We start from the raw sequence: 19,861 nt of genomic DNA, 5'->3' as shown, positions 1-19,861 counted from the left end.
TAACCTCATTTATTTCACTTGGAATATATGCACGTAATATTTAGTATGGTGCCGATAAAGTTTGAAGGCTTAGATAAGTACGCAGACATAAATATGTGATAACTACTCCGTTTGTGCATCCATAAATACGTACACATTTATTTACCAAGTAAATTTATTAAACATTAACGGGATTACTTACCATTTTTCACGGAGAAATTACATGTAAGTAATTCTTAAACTTCCCATTTTTATTCTTGGTGTCCAATTAAAGTTGCTCCATTTTCTTACTAGTAAAAGCACAAAGTATTTAGCTACATAACTACTCAAGCGTTCTTCTCACGAGGAGAAGTTTTGAGTAGGAGTAATGTCTTATGGTCCATCCAGAAAGTCCTGAGCAAGGGAATTCTCGGGAGGTTAATTGGCGGACCTCTCCATAAGTAATAACATGTAAAGTTTCGAAATTAATTGCACGGCCATTTCTCGATGGATTTTCAAGATGGCGTACATTTTGGAAACCTTGGACCCTTGGGAAAAATATACATTTTCAGAATTTTCAAATTCAACCCCACCCCCTCGAAATCCAGGTCATAAGGTCAAAAAACAAGTGACACTTCTCTCTCGGATTTTAAAATTCTACGACGGGATTCAACGGACCTGGGTGTAAATTCTCGGCGGCAGTAGTCAGGTCATCATATTCAGTGACTAGTAGACCACACCCTCCGCTTTGGGGTCATTGTGGGGGTGGTAAAATGTCAAATCAGCACACTTAACGTAGAAAAAAATTCTCCCCACCGTAGTTTTCGAAATTCAATGTCGCAAATACACATATTCTTACCAAGGTCCCCTGTATGAACGACATTCCATTGTCGTAGGCCACATGGCGACAGGGGGTGTGGTTATTGGCGCTTCTGCCAATACACTACCAATGCACGCCATGTGACATATCATTTTCCTCAGGACGGTTAGGCGATTTCAATGGCATATTTCAAATTAAAATACGCCACACCCCCAGTGGGTGTGGCTGTAGCTATCCAGTGAATCCAAATAAACCTGGTCATGCGACACATCAATTTTCTCAGCACGACAAGGGGATTTCAGTGACGTAATTTAAATTTTATAAACCACACCCACTGTGGGTGTGGTGTGGGATTTACGAGGAATGGAATGTCGCGAAGAGAGCAAAAATATGTTTTGAAGAGTGGTGCGTGGAATCGAACCACGCGTCTCCCGTTATCCAGACAGGCACCCTACCACTAGGCTAACCAGCCCCTCTTCATACTTTTGCTCTCTTTTCCATCCATCATATTCCACTATTCTCTCCCACAGTGGCTGTAGCTATCCAGTGAATCCAAATAAACCTGGTCATGCGACACATCAATTTTCTCAGCTCGAAAAGTGGATTTCAGCGACGTAGTTTAAATTTTATAAACCACACCCACTGTGGGTGTGGCTGTCGCTATCCAGTGAATCGAGATAAACCTGGTCATGGGACATATCAATTTTCTCAGCTCGACAAGGGGATTTCAGTGACGTAGTTTAAATATAATTCGCCACACCCCTGTGGGTGTGGCTGTCACTATCCAGCGAATCGAGATAAACCTGGTCATGCGACATATCAATTTTCTCAGCTTGCTAAGGCGATTATACTGATGTTGTTCAAATGTAAAATGCCACACCCCTGTGGGTGTGGCTGCTAGTATTCTGTGAATGTACTTAAACTGGGTAATGCGACACATGAAGTTTTTCATCAAGTCAAGGCCCGCACGACGGAATGATTAACATGCCAAACCACGATCCCTGTATGTGTGGTTATAGGCTCCAGGCGAATTTTGCGAAACCTAGACATTTGATCTGTAAATTCTCTCACATACTCACGCCGGTCAAAGTAACATAATTCAAAGTTAAGAAACCACTCCCACAACGGATGACGTTTGCAACACTTGTGCAAATCTTCGAAACCAGATTATGTGACATAATCCGATTACCTAGCTTGGGCCACTTATTTTGAGACAAGTGTAAACGCTCGCGCCAAAAAACTGGCACCACGTAAACAAATACGGTCTATGTACACTGTTTGATACACAAACTAATCAAGTAAGACTCTGATTTTTTTCTACTTCAAGTTCTGAAAACTGGTTCCTCCGTGAGCATTTTAAGTGGAGGTACTAGTGAAAATGTTTCCCAGCCACATTTGCAACGGAAGTGCATTAAAAAAAGCTTAATGCAAGTGAGCATGAAATTTGTGGGGCCTTAATTTATAGAACAATACGTTTAGAAGATGGTGGAGCGCAGGCAGTTAATTAGGGACTGCCTCCTCTCCCAAAAACCGCCCACTATTAGAACGGTCGAAAATGCCAAAAAACGGAGCTCAATCGTTTGAGCAACCAAGAAGCCCTAAAGAGCATTCGCAGTATGGCGAAACTAATAAAATCGAATCCCACAACTATGCAAACAGTCATTAAAAGAGATTTTGAGAAAATGAAACGGAAGAAAACAAAACTGAACGAGTTGAACGAGAGTCGCATGGCCAATCGCAAGTTTCAACGCTAAAAAGCTGTACCAGAATCACCTTGCTGGAAGTAGGGACCAACATGTGGTCACAATCGACGAAGCTTTGTTCAGGGTAGATGACTGCAACCGGACAAGGTCAATTTGCTGTGCGTCGAGAGAAAATGTACAAATTAGTTACGACTTTAGATGGAAAAGTTTTAAGAACGAGTGGTTAAAAATCAGCCTTCAAAAGTGTCAGGAAGTGTTTTCATCAACGAAGAAGCGTTGCAGACTTGTTGCCCATAATAAGGGGCATCAGATCGAGCAAGTTAATTATCCAAAAAAATTCATATCTAGATTAAAAAAATTACTGAACTCGTCTCAAAATAAGTGGCCCACTCTCTGTATTATATGTGGCAAGCTGGTAGCACTTCCTTCTGTTGCACTAATTTTTCAAATCGGCAATCAGTGGTTTCCATTTTAAATTTGTTCAAAATAGATCCCCACGCAGGTAGGAAAGTGACGCGTAATTACGAGTTATCCTGAGTGGTTCCGTCAAACTCCAAAATTCGTTATCAACACACACGAGTGTACATAGATCCCGGACTTTAATTATTATACATAATGATGGAGATACTGCCCTTCATATAAGAAAAACGATTTTTCACATACGCTGGTTTTGTAAACGAATAGTCCAGCCCAAGTGCAGTTGTGATTTCGCATTATAAAAATTTGATCGCCGTTATGAAATTTACACGGCGCATGAGTGGTTTCGCCAAATTTACCGGGAACCGCAAACCACAACCGCAGTGGGTGTGACATTGTTAATCATCCCGTGGTCGTCGCCTTGACTAGCTGAGAAACTTGATGTGTCGCATTACCCAGTTAAAGTACATTTACAGAATACTAGCAACCACACCCACAGGGATGTGGCATTTTAAATTTGAACAACATCAGTATAATCGCCTTAGCAAGCTGAGAAAATTGATATGTCGCATGACCAGGTTGATTTCGATTCACTGGATAGCGACAGCCACACCCACTGGGGGTGTGGCTAGTTAAATTTAAGCTACGTCACTGAAATCCCCTTGTCGAGCTGAGAAAATTAATGTGTCGCATGACTAGGTTTATTTGGATTCACTGGATAGCTACAGCCACACCCACCGGGGGTGTGGCGTATTTAAATTTGAAATATGCCATTGAAATCGCCTAACCGTCCTGAGGAAAATGATATGTCACATGGCGTGCATTGGTAGTGTATTGGCAGAAGCGCCAATAACCACACCCCCTGTCGCCATGTGGCCTACGACAATGAAATGTCGTTCATACAGGGGACCGTGGTAAGAATATGTGTATTTGCGACATTGAATTTCGAAAACTACGGTGGGGAGAATTTTTTTTTACGTTAAGTGTGCTGATTTGACATTTTACCACCCCCACAATGACCCCAAAGCGGAGGGTGTGGTCTACTAGTCACTGAATATGATGACCTGACTACTGCCGCCGAGAATTTACACCCAGGTCCGTCGAATCCCGTCGTAGAATTTTAAAATCCGAGAGAGAAGTGCTGCTTGTTTTTTGACCTTGTGACCTGGATTTCGAGGGGGTGGGGCGTAATATCAAAAATTTGAAAATGTATAATTGGCACAACGGTCCGAGGTTTTTCCCAAGGGTCCAAGGTTTCCAAAACGTGCGCCATTTTGAAAATCTATCAAGAAATGACCGTGCAAATAATTCCGAAACTTTACATGTTATTACTTACGGAGGAGGTCGGCCAATTAGCCTTTTAGTATTATTAACATTGGCCGATGCTCAAGACTTTCTGGATGGACCATAGTCTCATGCTTCCCTCGCGCTTTGCGTAATACATTCTTTAGTAATCATCATTTTCGGAATTGGACTTCATATTCGTCATCTCCATGAATTTCTGAAAATTTAGAAATGTAATACAATCACTTTTGACCAATTTAGGATGTTTTTCAAATATGTCCATATGTACTTAGTTGCACTAGTAAATGGTCACATATGTACATACTTACAAAAACACATAACCAAAGTATTCCGACCCAGTGTTTTATTGGGTGGGGTTTTTGGGGTTTTAATGGGTTTTAATGGGTTGTTAATGAATAAAACCCAATGGATTTTACCATGTTAAATGTGTTTTATTTGGGTTTTAATGGGTTTTAACTGGGGTTTACCTTAAGACTATATTCTAAAAGTTGAAAACATCTCTCATAAGTAGGACGAAGTCATTTTACGGCAACTAAGCAGTTTATCTCATTAATATTATAAGTTTTTAAAACTCGAAATAAATCAACGAATGCATCTTACCATCCGTTACCATCACAGGTTTCAAGTGATACAAAAAATTAATTTCTGAACGGGGAATGTTCAACTAATCATACATAAGTTAATACTATTTGTTCAAAAGTACTCGAATTTTTCCAGAAGTGATAATACACGTTAAGGTACCAGAAGAAAAATTTATTCGGAAAATTTGAAGACATAAAATCTGACCCTAGTAACTATTTTTTCGTGCATTTTAGAAAAATTAAGCGATAAATAATACGTAACAACCACATTTTAAGTGTGGGTTTTTAGTTTTCAAAAATCAACCCTGGATTTTTCCGTATACATATTTTTAAGATTCCAATGGAATTGAATGCCCAATTAGTTAATATAGACATCCATAGCTGTCTGTATTAGATGAAGTTGGTTTTAATGCCATTTATTTGGCTTTAAACAAAGTTTTCTCAGTTTGTGTAATGGTTTTTTATTTTTATTTTACTGACTATGTTCCTATCACAAAACAGACCCTTATGGATGTCTTCGTTATTTATCGGGGCACAATTTAAGCACAAAGCCATGATTCTAGGATGATCCGTTCATGCGCTGATAATTTTTGAATGAAATGAAATCATTGTTGGGTCATGGCATGAATTAAAGGGTACCACTAATCTGGCCAAGTTGATGTTGCTTTTAAAAAAATTTTGAATTATTTTTCTCAAACTTTGCTTGCCAAAGTATAATTTTTAAAATTACGCAAACCGTCGAAATCGAGGGGAAAAACCCAACCCGTTTCTAAGAAAAATTCTTCTTCTGGTACCTTAACATCGTTTTGAAACATTAAATTTTTACATTTTTTAAAAATCTTTGTAATTTTTTTTTGAATTTTTACTCAATAACAAATTGCGTGGAAGCATTTACTGGTTGACCACATTTGGGTTTGTCTCCAATGAACGTACATGCGTACTTAGGTTCTGTAAGGGGTTAATAAAACTTTAATTTTATTTTAATTTGCAATATGTATGTTCGAAATTGTGTTTCAAGTATGGTGAACATTTTTAAACTGACAATGGAGGTCTCCCAACGTATGCTCCCAGATTTGGGCCAAATTAGCATCAATCGATCACAAATATAATTAGTATGAAATTTGCAAATGGAACTATCTGCCAATGCGCAGGTTTGGCGGAGATATTTGCATTTAAAAGAGGGGAAAAGGGGCCCCAAGGCGGGCAAATTTTGTATTTTCCAAATTTGCCGCCCATTTTTCCCACTTTGGATGCAAATATTTTTGCACAACCTGCGCATTGGCAGATAGTGCCATTTGCAAATTTCATACTAATTATATTTGTGATCGATTGATGCTAATTTGGCCCAAATCTGTGAGCATACTTTGGGAGACCTCCATTGTGAGTGATTGAAGGACAAGATTTTTTCTTTTATGGTCAAGTTGGATCTCATTATGATGAGAGGAAGTATTCGGGGAAAAATATTACTACTTATTGTCGCAAAAAGTACTACATTTTGATGTAAATGGACCCTTTCGGAACCGATACAAACTCTAACATGGGCAAGGAGGATTTGAATATGATTGGGATTAGATTTTAGAATAGTTATGAACATTTTGTGTTGAGTATATTACTGAAAACCTAATAAAACCCATTAAAACCCATTAAAACCCATTAAAACCCATTAAAACCCAAAAAACCCATTAAAACCCCTGGGTCGATACTTTTTGATTAAAACCCTGGGATTTTCCTAACCCTGCACATAACGCTCTGTAAAAATATAGTAATGCCGTGATCATCATACATTTGTATTGACAATGCGATAAGATAGCTGTTATATGAGAATCAAAAGTGTTAGTTTTTACAATGAATAGGTATGCAGGAGACCCTTTTTCTCGGAAAAGTCGTAAAAGTAAAACTTTTCTTTAGTAAAAACATAGTTTGTCACTTAAAAGCAACCCTTGAATACGAGTACATATTGAGTTATGTAATAGGCTTATGCACTTAAGTAAAATGCAGCATGCACATTCTACAGGGTGTTAATAAAGTCCGATCCCATTTTTCCTGTAAAAAAGTGAAGGCTAGTATAAAAAAAAACTACCCGTGATACTTACAAAAAATGTTCGACATATTTACCTTAGTATTTGGTCTTGTTACCATTTACTTTAACCATGCCCTCAACTCTTTGTTTAAGGCTCTGTGCTAATTTTTCCAATGTGCCTCTGGAAATCGAATTCCATACATCTTGAACTTTTTTTTACTAGCTCTTCCCTCGTCCGGGGTTGTGGCTCTTTGTATACATTTTCCTTAAGTATGGACCACTGGTTCTTCAGGGGATTCAAATCTGGGCCGTTAGCGGCCCACACCCCCTTGCTCCAGACCGTTGAAACTTGCGTCTTGATGAGACTCAAACTCGCTTTTGCTGTATGGGCTATAGCACCATCCTGCATGAAAACTATTTTTCTTTCATTCGGAAATATTTCCTTGTTCCCCATGCTATCGAAATAGATAGGTAATATTTTTTCCATATAATGCTTTGCATTGACTGATTGGCCTTTTGGTATGATATGTAGAGGGGTCACGCAACGTGCACAAAATCCACCCGCTACCATAACTTTAAGCCCGAATTTTGGGATCGCTCTTGATGGTACATCCGATTTGTTTTCTGTCCTGTAACGAACATTTTGTTGGTTCAATTTTGGATATAGTTCAATAATAGATTCGTCAGTCCAAAGGATGTGACTGCGCAATTCTTCACCAAGTCTTTTTTCACTCAAATGGGCACTTTTCTGAAGGAGTTCTTCAAATTTCAGACGGTCATCGATATATTTTTGTGACATGAGAGGTTTTTTTGGTTAGTTTGTAAGCTGTGTGACCCCACTTCGTAGTTTTCACAAATTTTTGCACGGTCACACAGTTAATTTGCTTCTTCTTCTCTTTATAGCGTTTTGAGTCATTTAACTCCCTTGCTCAATTACGTAATGAACTACCGGTTTTCTTGCAAAGTCTGTTTTTAATCATTCTTTTTGTGGTAGGTGACACCTTTCTGGGTCGCCCTGGTCGCTTTTTGTCGTGGACAAAATTTTTATTCTTCCATTTCCAAACAGTTCTGCGGCTGCAGCCCAATTTTTGCACAATTTCTGTAGGTTTAAGCCCCTGCTGATGCAATGTTTGTATCTCAACTCTAAGATGCTCATGACTTACACGTTTAGTTGTTCCTCCCATGGTAAAAATTTGAAATAAATAACTTCACTGGTTCAAAAGTTCCAGCTGAATTTGTAACAACCACGCTCCAAAAAATGCATGGGATCGGACTTTATTAACACCCTTTATATAGATTTATATATATTTACTTGTTATATTTCTTATTTTTTTACCCAAAAATCGGGTATAAAAAGAGACGCTCCAGCAAAGAACTGGACAGTTTTAGTAAAGGTTCTCGTACTCTGACACTTCTCTTTCTCTATTTACACGGTGCGCTTATCCGCCGAGTTTTTCCACTAAATCGGAGGTATCTATACTCCGACTTCGGAGGTTTCTGTACTCCGACTTTTGGATTTTGTCCAAAACTTTATTTCTGACTGACTGACATTTACAAAGAAAATCCCGGTTAATTATCTAAATTTAGGAATTTGATTTTTGTATAGTTAGGCACTTAAAATCCCTCAAGAAATAAATTAGTAATTAAAATTTTTATATTATTCATCTAAATTTTCTAATCCAATTAATTTTATATTTATATTATTCTTGTAGCAAATAATCCAGTATTGACTCTTCAGTTAATTATTTGGAAGGTTTAAAAAAATATTCATTTTAATTACGTAAAAATCTAGTTATTCAGTTATAAAATAATCCAGTTATTAATTATAAATTTTAGTGTTTTATTAATTATTTTAATTTAGAATTCAGTGCCAATTATTCATTTAATTAATAAATAATTTTTCAAAAATAAAACATTTTCCTATTGGTTAAACTATCAAAGAGTTTTGTGCAAAAAGTTTATTAAAAAACGTCTGAGTTAGATAATCAAGTAACAATAGCGTTGATACGATGGAAATATGTAACGGGTGATCTTTATTTAAATCTTTATAAATCCCGCCATCAGTGACCATGAGCATCAATCGCTCTCAATAAATGCACAGATATGCATTTTCTCCAGAGAAGTATAAGTATTTATCCAAGCTCAACTTTGTTTCCAAGAATTTGAATACATACGTCCGACGGATTTATTTACACATACATAACATTGTGAAATTTAAACAAATATTTCACATCGAAGTGCTTTAGATATCCAGTTCCATTGTTGTTTTTGTATCTAGCATGACACAAAAAATAAAATGTCGGAGAAAGCGATGCTCATTAATCATCTTGGAAATCAATAAATGTTTCCCGAAATGCGAGTCCAACGACGAGTAAGGCAAAAAATGTGTAATCTTGGTAAGATTATCTGACTCACATTGCGAGGGGCCAAGCAAAAAGGATGTGACATGTTTTATTTTTGTTTAATATATTGTGGTCAAATTTACATAAATACACGAAATGATTCAAAATAGTTCGACTAGTTTAAAAAATGGTGCTTAAACTAATGACGTACTAGATGTACGGTGTTTAAGAACATGCGATTTCGCTTTTCCGGGTCTTCTTTCACCTCTTTGGATGACTTCATTCTCAACTCGACTCTTCCCGTCTCAAGAGCTAATCTTTTTCTTGCTGCCAGAAAATGTGCTGTGGGGACACTTATCGGGATAAAACTAGAAATATTGCAATATTTCAAATTGTAAGGAGCATGTACATTTTCTTGAGTTATATGGGTTTTACTTAACCTCCTAGTTACCAGTTAATTCTCGGGAATATTCCGTTGCGTACCAATTACACACATTTGTGTAACGATTTTTTATCACTTGACTACAAATCCATTTTTCGCAATATTACTTTGCCTACCAATTACACATGTTTGTGTAGCAAAATATTTCCATTAGCTACCAATTACACACGAGATCGTTTTCCATTGCGTACCAGTTACACAAATATGTGTAATTATATCAGGGATTCTGGTAGTCAACGGAAATCTATCAAGTTGTAAAATAGGCGAGAACCTCAAATTTCCAAAAATACTTTGGTAGCTAAGAGAAATAATTTTTCTATACCAATGTGTGTAATTGGTAGGCAAAGTAATATTAATAGAGTAACCAGCTATTCCTAGTCATTACGAGTGACCAATTAAATAGGTGGAATTCATATATAGTATAAAATGATCACTATAAAATGTAGTTTCAGCAGCCTATCCAAGAATTTTGCAGATATCATATTTGGGCACTGAGCGAAGCTTTTATCTGACCCTTCCGATTTGAGCTTCGCCATAGTTTCCGCCACTTCCTTGCTCATTTTTGTCCATATTACTCTGAAGGATGGAAGATCTTTTGCTTTACCAGATCCCTAGGATGTCAGGCTTTGCAATTGGTAGCAAGTCGTTGGGTTCCTCGGCACTGGGGGACATTCAGAGCATTTTCCTTCTGAGGGACGAAATTTCCCATAAGGCGTAATACATTCTGGATGTGTAATTTTGCAGGGAACTTCGGCTTTCTTTTAGCTTTATGGTGATAATCCACTTCATATGAGTTGGGGCTATGATATTATTTCTTCCCAGGTGTATCGGAAGGTTCCAAGTGCACGAAAGTCTCATCACTAATAACGATAATCGTCTGACAGAAAGTTTTTTGGCAAGCAGTTTTTGCTTGTGATTCTGGATTCCTTGTGTATTTAGGTGCATCGTTTTTTACGCAAGCTTCTATGCCCAGTTCCTGGAGTATAATTATACGCAACCAGGATCCCGAAATTTTGATTTTCTTGACCACAGTAGATAATTTTGTTGAAGGGTTTTCAAATTATGCCTTTCTTCACCTTCCCCAGAGTTTGGGCTGATACTGGGCATGCAGAATTTTTTTTGAACTTAACATTTTTACAATGCTAATGCTCGTACCAATAATTACAAATAGTCGTTTCTGGAATTCCTTCCAAAGTGAAATTCTACGAGCCCAAATTAGAATCGAATCGAGCGGAAATTTTTCGGGTTTGGCAAACACGTTTCTCGAGTTATTGACTTTGAACTCTTTTATCTTTTGAACCACTCATTGCACAGAGGTGCTACTTATATTGGTATGACCCTATTGAAATTGCCCTTGAGAAAAAACATATTACTTGCATCAGCTACTGTTTTATGTACCAGTTACAACGCCCCAGTGCCGTATCTGTACTTGGTCCGGCCTGGAGAGTAAGATTCTCGTCCGGCCTTTTATGCGGCAAACTTACTATAATACAATATAACAGATTTCTTCTCATATTTTGTTCATTTCTCGCCATTAGTAACCAAAGACTTTATCGCTAAAAATATGTAGTGATTTATATCAAAAAATTAATTTTATGTGCATGCCTTTAATGGGCTTCTGATTTTTTATATTTATTTATACGTTAGCAAGCACTAAATTAACCACAACCAGTTGCGGTTCTCAGAAGTGTCAAAATATTAGTCGTAAATTTTCGTACATACATAGATGAAGCCAAGAATAAATGTGGTACGATGTAGCACCAATTTTTTTAAAAATATGGTGAAGCTCAAAGGCGATTGTTTACATCAACCATACCTGGAATTTCTTACCCAACCACCCAGCAATGCTGGGAGAACACTTGGGGCACTTGGGAGAACATTGGGAAAAATGCATTTGGCCGGAAGCGAACAGATTACGCAGCAAAAATTGAATTACTAACTAAGATAAGTACTGCCAAAGGCATGCGAAATTGAAAGAACTGTAGGAAGTCCTGCCAAAATCACTTTTCTTAGCTTCTTCTCTAAGAGTTAGTTAACATTATCAAGTAAATTTTGAGAGAAAATCTAAGAAAGTTGGTTTTGGTAAGGATCGCTACAGGGGCTCAAAATCAGGTCGGATTTAGAATTTTTGGGATAAAAAATCATTAAAAAATAGAATTTATAAGTGTTTCGTTGTCGTTAACAACTTATTTGCACTGAAGTTCTATCCCTCTTCTAAGACTACTTGGAATATCCCGAGCCAATGTAATTATGTCTGGCTGTCCTTCGGAAAATGAGAAGTAGGCCTTGCAAAACTTATGTGATTGACTTATGTAATTTTGTATGCACTTACTATATCTCAAATAAAGTAATCAGTTAGGGGATTAGCACTGTGTAACCTATTTAGTTTTGGAAAAAGAAATAGAAGATTTTGATAACCAGTATGTAAGAATTAAGTTAGGTGATAGATTTTTGCAAGAATTTGCTAAGCCAGTTTATGTATATTTTACAGGGGTCTAGATGGGTGACCCACATTGATTTTTTGAAAATAACAGGAAATAATATAGTGTGCAGTGTTTATTTAGCCCGAATCATGGTCAGAACCCGCTTCTAAATTTGCATTCGCCTCTAAAAAGCATACAATTTACGAGATTGCGTAATTTTATCAAAAATAATGTGCGTGAGTGCGAACGCGAGAGTGAAGGCAGTGGAGTGACCTCGAAGGAGGAGAAAATTTTCACGCCTCCGCTCACCCGCTTAAGAAAAAATAACAGGCCGCTACTGTGAACTTTGCCCTCAAATATTTGACCTGTAAGTGCCCATTCAACGGAAAGAGAAGTACCAGGTCATTTCTCATTTTTAGCTTGATTTTTTAGTATAAGTCACTAAGCTTATCTCGTGTAGCTTGAAAAAAGGTCCCACTGTGAGATCAGATTAGGATTTTTGGCGAGTGTTTCAGTTGCGAAAAAGCACACGAAAGGTTTTCTGACAAATTGTTTTGTATTATTTCCCAAAAACAAAATAACCTTTCAGAAAGTTTTCAAAAAGGAATTGAGACTATTAATATTGACAGAAATTGTATCAACTACTATTCTAGCAATTCCTCAACGCAGTGGGGATTACCTTGGGTCATCTGGCATGACAATCTTACAATTTAAAAATTTTGTATTTGCATGATCTACCCCACCTGCTTTATGCAAATTTAGGTCTTCTGTGACCATTTTAGAAAATCAGTGGGGGTGACCAATTTGGTCCTAATGACCAAATTGGTGACCCCTATATATTGTTCCATGGTTATGACATTGTATTTTCATTTTAGTGAGCAAATGTACCGAGTTTTAGCGGTTTATGACCACTTCAAATGCACTGAACCAACGACCTCGCCCGATTTTAATACCCCACCGATGAGACAATCAAATTCACGTGTATAAAGTTCGAAATCAATTTTACAATTTTGAATCTAAATTAACTAATGACGATCTACAAGGCCTCAAAAGAGCCACGGGTCGCCCTAATCACAGACTTGAGCCATATTCTAGTTAAATTCATAATTCTAAATATAGTTTAAAAAATTTCAAGTCAATCGGTTAAGTCTTACGTGACTGACAATTAATTTACAGACAGACAGACTTACATTGTTACATAAGCCCATACTCAGGTAATTAGTTCACTAAATTCTGAACCATATCACAAAATACTTTCCAATGACGTATATTTTATCAATTTAAAAATCAAAATTGTCGAGCAAGGCCGAAGAACGTACCTTGGAGAGTACTTTCCTTTATGCTTCGGCTCACATTTAAAAAAAAATTAATTGAGAGAGCACAGCAAACTTAACTTTAAAGCTTCGTTCTCCAATACTTTGCATGACATAAAATAAAACGGGGAACACTTTTCACCTTTTTTTGTTCGGCTTGTAAAATGAACAAGTCATCGCAGCATTTAAAACACTTCGAATTAATAACAAATATTCGCATTCGCATTATTAAGGGGTGAAAACCCCTTTATAAGATCGTTATGTCCGTCCGTCTGTCTGTCTGTCTGTTCGTCCGTAGCTCCGATAACTTTTGAACGGATTCGAATTTCGACATGCGATTTTCGCCAAAGTGTTTCTAATTTTTAAAGTACGGATGAGTTCGAAGATGGGCGTTGTAGGTCATACGGTCACGTTGCCACGGTGATGACGCCAACGGTCAAACGTGTCGAATTTTTGGTTTCCACCGTTCAAGACTTATTTTTGGACGGGGATTTCAGAAATCGCCATCATTTCGACGTGCGATGACAGTGTGACCGTGTAGACCACGCTGACCGTGTAGACCAAGTCGAAAATTCCGTGTTTTCACCCCTTTGCTACACTCCGTTTGCAACGGTTTATTTCAGTGTCGTTTGAATTTTGAAATAAAATATTTTACCAATCGAGTCTCGAAATTCAAGGAAGTCGCTAAATATTAAGACAAAACACGAAAACCCGATTTGGCAAAGGGGGTCTCGAAATTCAAGGCAGCGGCCAAACATATTTAATAAAAAAAATCGACGCGTAATTTTTTTAAATTCCTGTTTACATAATTCGTAAAAAGCAACAGATTTTAGTCATCCAATCCGTTTGATCTTTCGACCTGACCTAAAATGATAATCAAAATTCCACATTTCTATCATATAAAAGCTAATATGCCAAGTACAATTAATTTGTAAAATTAAACTTATTAGAAAACTGGGGTAAGATATCCAGGCACCGGCCAAATTTTTCTCTAAAATAGTTTTAAAATTATTTCCAGTGGTATGTGACCATATTTTAACGCCTAAGACAAAAACTCTAACTTAGCCCAAAATTCGCACATTTTGGCTAATATCTCGAAAACCACCAATGGGCGACCCCAATATTATTTCGGATTTCTGATATACTCAATATTACGCTAATGTTAAGCCATCAAACTCGAAAATCGTTAGAGTGTGAAAAAAACGCTATTTCATTGTGGGACGGTCCATAAATTATGTCACGCGATAGGGGGGAGGGGGGGGGTCCAAGGCCCCAGTGATATCGTGTCTATGTGACATCCATTCTCCGGGGTTAGTGGGGGGTCTACAAAATCGCGATTCTTGCGTGACATAATTTATGAATCTCCCCTGCATATAACTATCTTAACTATCTTAAATAGAGTAAGGTTTTGCACAATATGTACATCTAGGCCAAACCAAGAATAAGTAACGTAGATAGAGTAACGAAAATCTGTAAAAAAAATGAGGTTATCCCTGTTCTAGACTATTTCATTGAAGAGAACACTTCAAAAAGTTGCTGGGAGAACACTTCCAAATTTTTGTAAGAAATTCCAGGTATGTCATCAACCCCAAAACTTCTATTCCTATAATTGCTTTTCTTGCTCCTCTTATTAATTGGCTATTGTGTACGGCTCACTAAACAGAACATTTGGTTTTTCTAAGCAGCTGGATGTGTGGAAAACCTCGGTGACATTTTCTTTACACCCAAATAAGTACATAGATCTTTGAAAAGTCTAATTTTGAGAAATTATAACAACACGTTTGTGGGTAAACATTTCAAAATAGTGCTTTCCAGAGGTAGCTGTTCTTGAGGGACGGGGTGAAAAATTGTGACTTTAGTCGCTAAGTTGTATGATACTTCGAAGGGTCAATTATACCTAGTGTCAGCATCAGCCGGCCGGTACGGCCCCTCGGGCCGGACGGCCTGGAGAGTGCTCTCCACCTAAAACCAGTCCTTCTACGGCCCTGCAACGCCCAAAACTCAGTCTCCCTTTCTCCCGGCGCGGTTATAGTACCTCCGCGGGGTGACGATTATTTAGAGTGTGTAGACTAAATCCAGCGTGAACTTTACGCTTTATCAAGTTAAGATTACTCATGATTTTGTAAAGTTTACTAAAAATAGTATTCGAAGTCCACTTACTTTTCAAAAGGGTGACATTATTTTTAAGAGTGCATTTAATTTATTTGCAGATTTTCCTCACGCCAATCAACGCGGTGATTGTATATTTTCTGATCTCCATTCATACGGAGAAAGGTTACATGTCAAGGCGAACGGAACACAGTAAGTTCCAGGCATTTCTTAGTGTGGAACAAACTTAATTAATTTATCCCACGGATTTAAATATTTATTCAATTAATTAATTCACTTGGGGTACAAATAGTTGCAGATGAGTTTGCAGGGTTGCTGGGGGGTGGACTTTTTGGCCTAATTTTAGCCATATTACTTTACTTGGGGGCGAAACAGGTAAAAATTTCGTCTTTGACCAAACGTCTGCTTATTCACCAAATAAAAATTGAGCACTATTTATGTACACTCTTAGAAATCCAGTATTAACGTAATACCAGGCGGTATTAATACATATATGACTCTCCAACGTAGTATTAATGAATAATACTGTGTAGTAATAACCCGATATTACGGTTTTACAATATTGGTGTCCAATTTTTACGGACCGGTATAATTTTAATACCCAGCAGTAGCAACTTTAATACCGAGAAATCTATATCTGCCTGACTATACTGGATTTCTAGGTGTACATATACCCGGTGGTGACCATTTGTCACCAAACTATGTATTTAGAGTGTAAAGTTAAAATTGTGTTTTTTGCAAATCATGATTTTTCCGTTACATACTTTGTGCACGGTCCCTCGTACATTTTTTTCAGGGGAGCAGAACAAAATGTCGAATATGGCTCTGGTTCAGCACTTTAGGCACGTGTTTGTCACTCTGTCACGCGTTTGTGGTCACCATGCCGGCAGTCGCGGGGGATAAAATGGCACCCATTCCGACCGGAGAGTTTTTCGGACTGGGGCTGATTTTCTACTTTCTTCACGTCGTTGATAAGTACTCGGGTGAGTTAAGGGTGCTTCAGGAAGAATGTCTGGCTCCACGTCAAGATTCAGACCTCAGCCATGGTTTCCCTGCTGAGGAGACTGTGTGAATTTTTTATTTATTGCGTAACTTAGTTTAAGCTAATTTTAGTGTTGTTTAGTAAATTGCATAAATATTTGCTAAGGGAAGGTTCACATATTACGTCGTGAGAAAGAAGGGTGTGTTTTTCTTGTTCGTTTTAAGCTTGAAACGAACAGGATGAAGAAGGGATGGGTGGATGGTCTGAATAGTTGTGCGCTTTAAGATGACGTAATATATGAACGTCCTTTAAATGAGTATTCATTAAAAATAGATAATAAAAAAGTTTGTGCTTCTGGTATTTGAAAAATTCCGGAAAAAATGTTTGTGTTACTGATTTCTAACAAGTAAATTCATGATGCCGTTCAACGGTTTTATTCATTGCTATGTTTTATGTGAAACATTTAAACACGAATGTAATCGTGAAAAAGGGGCACGTATGTAAATACTAATCTTTAAAACTAGTTCAAATCGATTACGTAAATTCTTCACTGTTCAAAACTCATGGAGCGAAATCCAAGCAAATTTGCATGTTTTTCTGGATATCAAGTTCCATTGAAGGTCGGTGTCTGTCTTGAGTGCAAAAAAATGATGCAAAAAATGAGACGCCAGAGAAAGCCAGGTTAACCGAGATTGATCATCAATCATCAAGGCGAGCGTTCCTCAAATGCGAATCCAAAGAGGTTAGGCAACGTGCATGTATTACGTCATCATTTTATTGAGGGGGTGATTTTGGTTATCTTATCCTTCCCATGTTAAAATAATTCCCTATCCCTTAATGTATACGTTGGGTGGGTGGGTGGTAAATAAAATCGTGCATTGTTAATGACGTAATATATGGATGGACCCTGAAGGCAAACAATTTGTAAGATTATATGTATCACCAAGTATGCAAAGACGAGAAGAATGTGATTTGTTAGAATGTGAAAATTATTTGCACTCTTAAAAATAATGTTAACCTTTTTTAAAAGTATGTAAATTCGGTCCGATTTTTAACCTATGCAAAATCCAGTGCAAAATTTGTTCTTAATCTGGTCAACGTAACCCGGGATTTACTATAGTTTACCTAATTTAAAGTTTAGAGTATTTATGTGCGTACAATTACTGAATTTGTTTTCAAAATGGTTACATTATTTTTAAGAGTGCACACTTGTCAATTGACACAGCCAAAACTTTTCTAACATGGATGACATACTGGATGCACAGTCCCCCAGAGAAAATGTCGGTTTTCGGGGTGCTTTCATCCTTTGGAAAAAATCCATTCTCCAGTCGACTCTCCTCTCGTCTCGAGAGATATTTAATCTTACCCTTAACAAAATGTGTTTTGGGAAAACTTGCCGTGATAAAACGGGACACATTGTATTTAATCTTCCAAATTGTAAGGAATACTGATTGTTTTATTTAGTCGCAATGGAGTGGAGGTCTCGTAGAGCATGTTTTTTTCGATTTTGACCAAACTCCTAATCGATCAGAGTTCTTATCGGTATGCAATTTATTTAAAAAGACACCATCTCTCAATATGTATCTTGTATTTAGCGAAGATATTTTCATACGAAATATTACTATTTTCTAAACCACCTTTTTCTGGATTACATATTTTATGACTACATATAATACAACAGATTGCGATTTTTCATTGACAAAAATTGTAATTTTCCATGTTATCTGAATTTTTTGGTCAATTTGTTAAATGTACTTACAATCCTTGTTAGTTTACATATGTATTCACACTGCAATACAACGCGTTGCGGAATTTTAACAAAAGTAAAAAAAAAGTGCCACGTTAGCAGAGCTTTTTTCTTTGTTGAACGTAATTTATTTACGAGTTTCACCTGGTTTATGTGTGTATTATTCACGGCATAATAGTAAACAGCTTTTTCATTGATAATACATATTAGAAACTAAAAGTGCAAAATACTTAAGATTCCATTAATGATATGATATCATTATAATTATAATTGCTGTATGTCACTTGACGTCAATGTTTTCATTGTAGCCATGTGTATAAAATTGTGTCAAAAATGAATTTCACAAATCAGTTCGAAGCTAATTCTCCTTGATAAAGGGTACATACTTCTTAGAAAACCAATTTAGGCTCCAATCATGTCGAAATTTTCTGCCATCATCGCGATCATTTGTGTCGTCTGTATTTCCTCCGTGTCTTTGGCTCCAGTTGGTAATTTGTAAATCTTATAAAAAGAAATACTCATGCACTTCGACTTTTGCAAAATTTTTGTCGGTCAATCAGAAATTTAATTAATAAATATACAATTTGGAAGAGGGTACCTTCGTAAAATACGTAAAGCTGGGAAGCATGGGCAAGATATGGATTTTTTCCTATCCTGCTCATTGTAAGCATCGTTACGAACGTTCCCAGATGCATTCAGTGGCGGATAAATAGGGTATGTGGGGTAGGTGTGACATACGGGCCCCCGCTGCGCTGGGGCCCCCGGGTGCGGCGTCGTGTATATATTGCTATACCTAAGTGTGGTCAACGAATTTCGAAAAATAAATTCATTCATACTACGGATAAATTATTATTAGCTAAATTGTTATTAAGCACTCGCACAACAAGTAGTTTGGGGAAACTTCAAGTAGGTGGTTAAGTATTTATGTATACCTGCTGGTAATTCGGTTACGATTATTTACCGCTGATTTGGAATAAATTTCTCACCATCGGCTATAAACTGATAACCAGTAAGTGGTAGAATCAAACATATATCTTCGATTCTGGTTATGATCGTAACCGAGTTATTTCCCGTGTAGATTATGTAATCTTGGAAGGTGCTTTTTGGGGGTTCGAACAATATTTGCAGGCGATTCCCCAAAATTTTCGCAATCTTTAGTAGCTTAATAATAAATGTGGGGGCCCCTTGATAGAGGTGAGACTTTTCTAACCAAAAACTAATTTTTTATATACTTGAATTATAACAAATATGTGCCAAAAATTATATTTCAAGAAAATTTGACTGGAAAAAATTTCCAAATCTGTCAAGGGGCCCCCAAATTTATTATCAGACTACTAAAGTGTGCGAAACTTTTGCGGAATCGCATGCAACAATTCTCAAATCAAGATGATGTTGCCATCTTTATATTAATCAGTGTCTTAATCCAGTTCGCGGTGATTCCCAATGGAGGCCTAGCTCCCTACGAATCTAGAGAAATTTCATATTTAGCTAGTTAATATTTCCCACCTATTTTTGAGCTGGGTTTGAGACGATGCACTCTAAATAAAGTTGAGCAAAATATGCGATGACACAACTGGTTGTGCAAAATTTACCCGACGAAGGTGAAATTTACTCAAGATTGAGTGAAAATTCTACAACATTGGATAAATTTTAACTTTCATAAGGTAAATTTTACACAACCAATTGTGTCATCGCATAT

General features: G+C 37.1%; 1 protein-coding gene across 4 annotated transcripts; it reads left to right on the top strand.

The window, feature by feature from the left end:
* Window positions 1-26: 26 nt before the first annotated feature.
* Window positions 27-16,786, top strand: LOC110861872. 4 transcript variants are annotated; one of them, XR_004833283.1, is made up of 7 exons: window positions 27-204; window positions 14,827-14,898; window positions 15,010-15,056; window positions 15,140-15,425; window positions 15,535-15,625; window positions 15,726-15,808; window positions 16,230-16,786. XR_004833283.1 is itself a non-coding variant. In XM_035845038.1 (4 exons), exons 1-4 carry the CDS (start codon window positions 9,484-9,486, stop codon window positions 16,503-16,505), a joined length of 507 nt encoding a protein of 168 aa, XP_035700931.1. In that variant the 5' UTR covers window positions 9,441-9,483; the 3' UTR covers window positions 16,506-16,786. The 4 variants fall into 4 exon arrangements, 1 of the variants encoding a protein (XP_035700931.1); XR_004833282.1 differs by having other exon boundaries at window positions 29-204; window positions 15,130-15,425; XR_004833284.1 differs by lacking the exons at window positions 15,010-15,056; window positions 15,140-15,425 and having other exon boundaries at window positions 59-204.
* Window positions 16,787-19,861: the final 3,075 nt, after the last annotated feature.

This window comes from Folsomia candida, unplaced genomic scaffold (assembly GCF_002217175.1).
Source record: "Folsomia candida strain VU population unplaced genomic scaffold, ASM221717v1 Fcan01_Sc046, whole genome shotgun sequence".
In the NCBI taxonomy this organism is placed as follows: Eukaryota; Metazoa; Arthropoda; class Collembola; order Entomobryomorpha; family Isotomidae; genus Folsomia; species Folsomia candida.
Note: the sequence above shows the minus strand (reverse complement) of the source record. Positions and strands in the feature narration are given on the sequence as shown.